Here is an 11,083-nt window from a genome sequence, read left to right on the forward strand (position 1 = left end):
AAAATTCCAATAGTCAAACTATTTCAACACTTAGTCAAAATAATTTGACCCAACAGTTTCCCCCTTTTTTATTATGATAATGAAAACCTATATAGATAATAAGATAAGCATTCATCATATAAATACAGGGTAAAACTTGTTCATCCATCACACATAACCATTTTTCAAAAACCAATATTTAGAAACATAGTCAAAGAAACATAGTTTAAAAACTTAACACAGTAGGAGAAAGGAGATTATTGTTCTTCCCTTTTCACTCGAGGATCGATTGGATAGTTGAAGCCCTCACCAGTCATCCCTTCACCAGTCATCTTTGACCGGTTAGCAAATTGCGAAAAGGAGGAAGAGTGCGACCACCACGACCGCTTCCACTTGATCTCCCACCTCGATCACCGCCACTAGCACGACCTCCTTGATCATTACCAGATTGTCCACCATGACCACCACTACTACTTCGGCCTGCGCGATCACCACCGCTTCGACCTCCACCTCTTTTAGTTGGCCTTGGATTTTCATCGTTTATTGACGCTCGCTTAGATCTGGTGTCGGTTGATACACTGTCACCTCTTCTACTGGGCTCACCTTGAGTGATACGAGTCTGTTCTTTTTCAGCAGTAGCTTTCGCATTTTCTTTCTCTTGAAATTTCCTTGCAATGGAGTTGGCATACTCCAACCTTTCACTATCAGATCTTCTTAGGCTACCTTGAATTTCAATCATCTTATTCTTGAATAATTCCATTGATTCCATGATCTCACGATGATTATCAAGATTGATTTGTCTGTCAAGACTCATCATTTCAGATTGATGACTGTAGATCTGCTTTTCAAATTTGGAGAAATTTGAATTTGAGACATGAGTCTCATACGTATTCTTCTTCAGTATATTATCCAACTCTTTAAGGATTTTGACACATTCAGAAAATTCTTTTCTGTCCTCTTTTTGGGTCTTCGAAATCTTTACCATATTTGATCCCATGGTTATCATATTCGTCTGAAGAGAGGTAAGCAGAGAAGTCATCGACTTTAGAAGCATTGTACCATCAGCAGAAGATCCTTCGTTGGATGAATTATCTTCTGAATTTTCTTCCATGCTTTGAATGGGGTTAACTTCGGTGTGAATCTGTAGGGATTGCTCCGGTTCATCCTTCTCAGACTCATTTATAGTTTTATTCCGCTCTTCTTCTTCTAGCTCCCTTTCTGCTCTCTGAAATCTTTCATACAGATTTCCCTTGCTGTGAAGAGGATTGAGAATATTTTCATAGAGGTTACCAGCATTAATATCGGAAAATGGTAGTGGCTTGACAGTTCTATCATTTTGATCATGTTCCCCCTCAGATGAGGAACTCTCTTCTTCGACATCTTTGTCATTTGAAGGTTCCTCCTCAGATCTGATAATCCCTGACTGACTAACTTCAGCCTCCTTTTCTTGAGCTTCCTTTTTTCTGACAACAGGGGATTTCACTACCTCTTCTTCATTTGGAGTTTGAACGATCTCCTCAACGATTTCTTCCTCTTGTGTTTCAAGAGCTTGGACCAGCTCTTTAACAACAACTTCTTATTGATTTACAAGAGCTTGTTCTGGCTCTTGAATAATCTCTTCTTCTTCTTTTAAGGATGGATTATCTTAAACAGGTTCCTTATTTTGCTCGACAACGGGTTGAGCTAGTAAACGTCTTTCTTCTGTAGAAAGATTTCCAAACTCTATTAGAAGAGCAGCAGCTTGCTCATCTGTATCAGCATAATCAGTAGAAACATCCATTGGTTTGTCTTCATTGGAGAAAATAACAAAATAGCTAATTTCTCAGCAATTAGCTCCATCAATATATCGAATGACTATAGAAAGATAGTCATCCATGATCTCGTCTAATCTCTTTAGAACTTTCACTTCCACTTCAGCACCTTTCTCAATAGGGTTGAAATTTGCTTTTCTGGCTTCAAGGATGGGAAATAGCGATTTTCCTCTCAGACAAGCTTTGATAAGATCTTTTCTCTTCAGAGCTTTAGACACCTCCAGAGTTTTTTCCCATTTGAGGACCTTCTTTTCATTTACTACACGCTTACGCCATTCACTGATTATTTGAGTCCGTGATGACCTCATCATACTGGATAGACAGTCTATCCTGGATCCAAGATTCAAAATTTTCAAACTTCTCAGCAGCAATAGCTTTGACTTGATTCATCATGAGGTCAACAATGTATGTTGCCTTAGAAACATCTTCTCTTTCTTCAGTTACAACTTCTTTCCCTTTTCCAGCAACCTCAACAGGTTTTGGAGAAGGTCTTGGTTCACCACACGACTGCCTTGTGGAACGCATCAATTCATAAGCAGATTGCGGTTTCTTTAAGAGTCTAGGAGGAAGCTCTCCTCGAGTGACCTTCTCGGTTACTATAGAATCTTTAGAAAAGGGATTTGAGGAGGAAGGCTCTCTGATAGAAACAGAAGAAGCCTTTTCGACATTATCATCAGCAACAAGGGTAAGGACTGCACCTTGTTCTAGTTGAACAAACTCTGTAGCACCAGCGGCTATAGGATCAGGTTGTTGAACTGGAGACTCAGTCCTGTCAATATTCTCAATATTTGGACCAGCCGACTCAACAGTAGGCCCTACAGCAGATTCCTTTTACGGAATAAAGACAGTTTTATCCTATTCCATCACAGGAACATCAAACTTGGGCACATCGGCCAGAGATTTAGAAGAGGTTACCTTTGATGAAACCTTCATCGATTTAGACGCATAAGGCGCCTTTGACTTGTCACCTTTTGAGACAGATGACCTTGAAGATCTCCTCAACTGACTGGCACCCGGAGACAAGGGAGACATGGGAATGGTGGCAAGTTCAACTGGACCTTGCCTGATTCTTGAATCGACTGTTTCAGAATTCTTCTTTGAAGAGCTCCTTAGGCTAGTAGAACTAGCCTCTGATTTGTTGACTGTTTTGGATCTCTTTGCTCCCATCGACAAAATGGAAGTGGCTGGTTGTTTAGATCGGGTAATCGATTTTCCATCTGTCTGTTGGCTAGAAGCACCTGAAGGCGATTCTTTAAGGTTCTTCATTTTGACCAAGGTATTGGCGACTATGAAAACAATATACACCCTGTTCGAGTTGATCGGTTCAGGTTCACCCATCGAAACCCCCAAATGCTCCAACAAGCGGCTTAGTTGTGCAGCAAAGGTTATGCTTTCTTTGTTCTCCTGGTTGATAGAGAAGCAAAGATTCTGAAATAATTGTAAAGCCTAGTTGACCTGGATCCCCTTTGAAATGGCACACATATAATCAAATCGATCTTGACTGTAGAGGTTGAATGATCCAGCCTTCCCTTGAAGCGCTTTTGCTACCACATCATTTAGCAGAATAAACTGTGGTTTAAGAACTTTCTTACTTCCATTCAGACGAATCGCTGAGTCATCGGTAGATAGAACTTTCTTCATTTCTTCCATTACTTCCGGTGACAGATGCCTATTGAAGGTATGACCTTCCGATGGAAGTTCAAAGAATTCCGCGTACGAGGCTTCGTCAAATGAGATCTCTATACCGTTAACAGTTGCTACGATGGAATCGTCCACCATTGTTGTAGATTTAAAGAACTCTCGAACTTTTTTCTCGTGAAAGATGAACGGACCGCCGAGATATTTTTCCGAGACAAGAATACTCGAGGGATCTGAACATATCTACTACTTCCGGTTGATCGAAAGTGTAGACCGACGGAAAATCCACCTGCAAAGTACAATGACCCAGCGTGATTCTTTTTTTCACCATTTTAGTAGAATATGAACAGACACAAGATAAACATAGATTTTTGAGAGAAAGGCAAAGAAATCTAGGGTTCTTAGAAATCTTGAGTGATAAAAAGCTTTCAATCTTATGCAAAAATGTCCTTATATAGACCATGAGAAGTTATAGAAGATAATCGTCGTTTTTCCTAGGGGTATGGCCCATCAATTAATATTAGACGTCATTTCCAAAGAGTCATCATTATAGAGAGGGTATATTAGTCATTCTCTCTTAACTTGAAAGACACGTGTCTTCATGTTATTAGGAGATGACTGTTTAATGTTTGAGCAGGAAAATCAGATAACTCCTCCCGTGTGACAGTTGTCCTTGATCAGTCTAATGAGCACGTAGTTAAACATTTTTCTTACTTCACAAATCTATAAAACGAAACGTCTATTAGACGTATGGGACTATTAGACGCACACGTCTAATTACGTGTTGTAAGGTATATGTCTAATTTCTATTAGACGTGTACGTCTAATTACGCATAAACACCACATGTTAGACGTGTGTTTGGTTATACATGAGCATCCTCTTACTCATGACGTAAAAACATCTAACGTCTATTAGACGTGTACGTGTAACCGCATTGGTTTTAAACCACGATATATAGGCTTAGATGTATAGATTGTGAGTAAAAATATGTCTCAGTACAGACCATTTCCTTTAGACACTCTTGTCTAATAGACCGATTAAGGTCATTCGTCTTGAGAGTATCTTTACTTTCAAAGTAATTTTTCCTCTTTTTTTGTACAATTACAAAAATGAATAACCAAATGTTTTGAGATCCTTCGGACCAAAAATATTTTAATACAAAAACATAGAAAAACATTTATTCTTCTGAAATAGAAGTAGCCATTGTTGATCTTCTGAACTGTATACTCAAGAGAGTATTCTCCATGCTTCCTTCCTGCAATCCTCCTGCATCACCTACATAACAAACTATTTACAAACTTGTTATACATATTCAATTGGGTCCTCGATCAATTAGTCCCTTAGGAATCCATATTTGACATATTCTAATAGATTTCCCATTTTGCGTTGTGATTAATTCGTATGATTTTGACTTGGCAGACGACTTTCTGCTAGCCACTAATCCCTTAGCTTTTGAAGAAGACTTTCTTTTAAAACTCCTTGACTTTGGGTCAAGTTTTAGATTGCCAGACTTGCTAGCTGCTTCTAATTTATTCTTCATCCAGCTAACAGTCGGCGGAACATAAATAATTTCATTCTTAAAAGCTATTTCTTCACGAATGGGATTAGATTCACTGTCAGTCATACCACCTTTAACAAAACTTATTGGCTTAAGCTTGTCATTTGATGAGTTTGACTTTTTGCAAGACATGTTAGGGTCATTACCATCAAATCCTAGACCGGATCTAGATCCAGCAGGTCTTAACATGTGGATCTGATATTTGACAGCTTCTCCAGATCTTGTCCATGCACTAACAACATAGTTTAAACTCTTGTTTTCAGCTGAAATAGTTTGAATCTGTTCTTTGAGCATCTCATTCTCAGATGAGATCTCTATAACTTTCTTTCCAAAAACATTTGATTCAAGAGTTTGAGGTAAAACTGGTTGAGATACATCAGGTGAAGATTTAGTTTCATTTAGGGATTCTGCTAGCTTTCTATACTCAATGACCATGTCATTTACTGTAGCTACCAGTTGTTCCCTTGAAAATCTTTCAGAAGAGAAGTCAAATACCTCAGTTTCTTGAGTCTGTTCTTCATCTTCTCTTGCCATGAAGCAAGCCACTTCTTCGTCATCACTATCACTAGATGAGAAGTAAGAGTCACGGATTCTTCGTTTATTCTTTCCATCTCCTGCCATAAGAGCCTTCAGCTCCTTGTCATCATCATTCTTATCTTCACGCTTGGGTTTCCTGCACCCTGATTGGTAATTCCCTGCAATACCTCAGTTATAACACTTAACATTAGCCTTTGATTTCTTATTATCATTAGAATTTGAAGAGCTTGAGTTAGGGTTGCTCTTCTTCATGAAGTCGCCAAACTTCTTCATGAAGTCTCCAAACTTCTTCACGAAGAGAGACATGGCGTCGCTGCTCAGTTGTTGTGCCGACATCTTCACATCAGTAGCTACAAGTGGCTCTTCAGCAGTCACCAGGACTTTGGCAATGATAATGGATGTGGATTAATCTTCTTCAATCCTACAGTTCAGGTCGAATTCATAGGCCTTGAGATCAGCAATCAGATCGAAGAGAGAGATCTTGTTGAGATCTATGGATTCCCTCATAGCCATCGTCTTTATGTCCCATTCCCTTGGAAGAGCACGCATGACCTTAATAACAAGCTCCCTGTTGCTATAGGTCTTGCCTAGGATGGATAAGGAGGAGACAATCTTGCTGAATCTGGTGTCGAACTCGTTCATTGTTTCACCAGGACGCATCTTGAAACTGTCAAACTGTTGAGTGGCAACCATAATCTTGTTTTCCTTGGTTTGCTCGTTGCCCTCACAAAGTTGGGTGAGTTTGTCCCAAACCTTTTTAGTAGTATCGTATTTAATAATGTAGTTGAACATGCTGTCATCGAGAGATCTGTACAGAACATTAATAGCCAAGTTGTTGAGGTTGTTCTGCCTCTTTTCTTCACTGGTCTAGTCGGCTTTCTCCTTATTGATCTTGATAGGACCCTCTGTGATGAAACTCCACATATCGTCATGAAGAGAAGAGAGATGAGCACGAACTCTCTTCTTCCATACGATGTAGTTTTCTCGAGAGAATTTGGAATGGCGGTTGCACTGACATCTTTGGTTATAATTGTCATTTTTCAGGAAAGACTTGAGAATAAAAACAGAGCTCTGATACCAATTGATAGGATCGACTTAATCAATAGAGACGGGGGTCTGGTGATTGATGAAGGCTTATAAAAAACTGTTTTAAAAAATCTTTTTAGGGATTAAATTCACTTTCTATTCTACGCAAACCCTTGTAAACACTTGAAACAAAATCAAGTGCAGAAATGTTTACTTAGGTTTGAAGCTTAAGATGAAGAATGAGAGGATGACATAAATGAAAAGACACAGCAGTTTGTTTATGAATGTTCAGAGAAAACTCTCATACGTCACCCCTTCTTCCAACCACCGGAAGGATTCACTATGATATGATTTGAATCAAATACAGTTTGCACACACTTAGCTCACTGTTGAACAGAACACACTATTTTCAACGTACAAGATGAAGAATATCACTCAGCTAAAGGATGCTTTTGATTCTAACTCTTTCTTGATTAACACACAGTATACTCAAAAAGCAACTAACGATTTCAAAGTTCAAAAGATTAATTTCCCTCTCTTGATTCAGGCTTGTTCGCTCTTTGTTCTAGTTGTTCTTCTGTTGTCCTTAAGAATCTTTAAATATGAACAGGTACCAACGGTCGAATCTTCATAATGATACGTGGAACTCTGCCATTGGAACGCCTCCATAGTACACAACAGACTTTGAATACAAGGATCGTGGTCGTACACAACAGGTAGTGCTCCGAATATTCTTTAGAGATATACCTGCAAAACAAGTAGTGGGAAGGATATTCGCTTACGTGTCATTAGTTAATTGGTTGTATCTGGCTGTCGTACTTATCTTCACTAGAAAGTGGAGCAAGAATAGCGTACAGCTATAGCACATGGGTAGGCGGGTGCTAGCTTCAAGTAGTATTCTTAAGCATGGCATTAGACGTATTTCAATTAGACGATCTCGTCTAATGAAATCAAGCGTCCCCGTCCAAAAACAGAATCCATTAGACCACCTGGTCTAATGGGATTAGACTTACATCCATTAGACTACACGTCTAATTATGGACCCATTAGACTACACGTCTAACTCCATGAGTTAGACTGCATGTCTAATTACTGATCCATTAGACTGCACGTCTAATTCCACGAGTTAGATTTCATGTCTAATTACGGATCCATTAGATTGCACATCTAATTACGGATCCATTAGACTGCACGTCTAATTTCACGAGTTAGACAACACGTCTAATTTCGGATTCATTAGACTGCACGTCTAAATACTGATCCATTAGACTGCACGTCTAACTCCACGAGTTAGACTGCACGTCTAATACAATGCATCTAATACCAAATCGGTCTAATGAGCCTCATTAGAACCAAGTCTTATAAAATCTGATTTCGATACACCTGCATCAAAAACAGTTAGATGCATATATAATCCATTCATCATCAAAATTCCAATAGTCAAACTATTTCAACACTTAGTCAAAATAATTTGACCCAACAATTTTAATTGTTTTTTATGTTTTTACGGAAAAAAAAAAACACAAAATAAAAGTGTGAAAACGTACAATTTAAAACTAAACATGTTAATTACGAACATTTTTAATTGATTTTTGATGTATTAATGAAAGAACACAAAACAAAAGCGTATAAACGTACGATTTAAACAAAAAAACACATTACTTTCAAACATTCTAATTGTTTTTGATGTTTTTACGAAAAAAACACAAAATGAAAGCCTATAAAAGTACGATTTAAATAAAAAATACAATAATTTTAAACATTTTAATTGTTTTTGATGTTTTAACGAAAAAAACACAAAATAAAAACGTGAAAACGTACAATTTAAAACAAAACACGTTAATTTCGAATATTTTTTATTAGTTTTTTAATTCATTTTTAATGTTTTTACGAAAGAACACAAAACAAAAGCTTATAAACGTACGATTTAAACAAAAATCACATTAATTTCGAACATTTGTAAATGATTTTTGATGTTTTTACGAAAAAACACAAAATAAAAGCGTGAAAATATACAATTTAAAACAAAACACGTTAATTTCGAACATTTTTAATTGATTTTTTATGTTTTTACGAAAGAACACAAAACAAAACCGTATAAACGTACGATTTAAACAAAAATCACGTTAATTTTAAATATTTTAATTGTTTTTGATGTTTTTACAAAAAAAACTAAATAAAAGCGTGAAAACTTACAATTTAAAACAAAACACGTTAATTTCGATTATTTTTAATTGTTTTTTTATGTTTTTACGAAAGAACACAAAATAAAAGCGTATAAACTTATGATTTAAACAAAAACACATTAATTTCGATCATTTTTAGTTGATTTTTAATGCTTTTACGAAAAAAACACAAAATAAAAACGTGAAAACGTACAATTTAAAACAAAAAACGTTAGTTTCGAACAATTTTAATTGATTTTTTATGCTTTTATGAAAAAATACAATACAAAAGCGTATAAACGTACGATCTAAACAAAAATCATGTTAATTTCAAACATTATAATTGTTTTCGATGTTTTTACAAAAAAAAACACAAAATAAAAGAGTGAAAACGTACAATTTAAAACAAAACACTTTAATTTCGATATTCTCTATAATTTATTTGAGGATTTATTGTTAGAGAAATATATTTTCTATAAAAGATAAAGTTGTTCAATTTTACAAAAATAAATAAAATAACAAGAAAATGTCTTGTTTATATTTTCTGAGTTGGTGCTCAAATCTATATTTAATATTTGAAGATTTTGAGATCAAGAAACATGTCATTTCTTTGACATTACTTTCATAAAAAAAAATTGAAGAATCAATGTCTTCAAAATGATTTTATGAAATAGATAAAAAAAAATTATAATTCTTTATATAACTTATAACAATTTTTAATAATGATATGAAAATGTTACCATACTTTGATTAAAAGTGAATGTGACAATTATATATATCATAAAGATAATGAAAATTATTTTATTACGTGTCTTTTTTACGATATTTTTATCATTGATAATTACTATAATAATGATTAAATCTATTAAAGATGTGAATTGCACTACACGATATATCATGTTGTTATCAAATGATATACTGATATTATTAAATTAAAAACTTTACGTCTAAAAGTGAATATGTTTACACTTAAAAGTGCAATCTACGTATGAAAGTCTTCTAAGAAAATTATGATTGATAGATTAAACGTTATAAATACAAAGGTAGAATAGTTCAAAGACATTTTGTCTACTAGTTATCCAAGTAAATAATATTTTTATAAAAAAAAAGTTTAAATAGTAATCATGTACGAATAACTATGCTTCTTATTAGAAGATGTTCCACTTTTATCTAAGAATGTACTAACGAGAATTTATAATTATTATGATAGTAATTTGAAATTGGACAAGCTTAGAGTCAATGACAAGTCTAGACATACGCGTCTTAGACATAATGTCATTAGACTATACTCTCTAATGGAGTTATCAAATTTAACTATGTAAGTCAAAGAAAACATTGTGGATCCACTAACCAAATTATTTAATAGAGAGTTAGTTTGAAAGTCTTTTAAGAATAAGCCTATTATAAGTTGGTATGAAGGAAAACTCAACATATGCAAATTGGAGATCCCAAGAACTAGGTTCAATGGGATAACCTAATTGTACTAATTTGAAAAGTTATTGTTGAGAATTAATCCTATAACGAATTAATATATATTTTGACGAGGATAAGCATATCGCTTTTAGCAAAGAAATCACCTATGTGAGGGATAAGTGAGGTCGCTTCGAAAGAATTACGCGGCTCAATTCTAGACTCTCTCACAGAATCAGACGCGTGTTTCATGGCCAAAGCGGACACAACCATGAGAGCTTGACATGTATCAAGGAGAATTCTATGTGAAAGTGTGTAATCGTTTACACAAATGGCAGAATAGTTTAAGGACATCAAGTCTATTAATCGGCTAGTAAAGTTATATATTTTAATGAGAGAAGGTTCAAAGGGTTATTCCTACATATCTTATATACAATTCAACTGTTAAACCATTCACCGAGTTAATCTTTCTATTACTCTTAATGTGTAATTAATAGACTAATTAATATTTAAAGTAAAGTTGACCTCTCTTGAGTCTTGACTGCCTCATCAGTAGAAAAAATAAATAAAATATTTATTGTCATAATTCAATTGGTGAGATTTTAACTCATTATTAAATAAAAAAAAAATTAACTTTCATCCTAAATCATATGTTAAACTGCTTAAAATATTTGTAAATTTAAATAAATTTCTTTTCTTTATTAAAGGCCTTACTTAAGGCTGACTCTACCCGGATATGTAAGGAATATTTTCTTTTCTTTTTATTATTAAAGGGCTTACTTAAGTCCAGGGACGGACCCAGGATTTCGAACTAGAGTGGACTTAAAAAAAATTTAGGATAAGCTTAAAATAATAATGAGAAAATTTTGAAAAAAACAAATATATAAAAGTAAAATTTTACTATTTTTTTAATAATTAAATAAAAAACAATGAATTATATTAAATTTTTTTAAGAAAA

At 34.8% G+C, this 11,083-nt stretch overlaps 1 protein-coding gene across 1 annotated transcript; it reads right to left on the reverse strand.

The window, feature by feature from the left end:
* Positions 1-307: 307 nt before the first annotated feature.
* On the reverse strand, positions 308-1,759 carry LOC124917492 (keratin, type I cytoskeletal 10-like). Its single transcript, XM_047457905.1, has 3 exons — positions 1,631-1,759; positions 867-1,537; positions 308-779 (listed from the first exon to the last, which is right to left on the reverse strand). The coding sequence occupies exons 1-3, from the start codon at positions 1,757-1,759 to the stop codon at positions 308-310; spliced, it is 1,272 nt and encodes a 423-aa protein (XP_047313861.1).
* Between the last annotated feature and the right edge of the window lie 9,324 nt (positions 1,760-11,083).

The sequence above is a fragment of the Impatiens glandulifera genome, unplaced genomic scaffold, assembly GCF_907164915.1.
Source record: "Impatiens glandulifera unplaced genomic scaffold, dImpGla2.1, whole genome shotgun sequence".
NCBI lineage: Eukaryota > Viridiplantae > Streptophyta > Magnoliopsida > Ericales > Balsaminaceae > Impatiens > Impatiens glandulifera.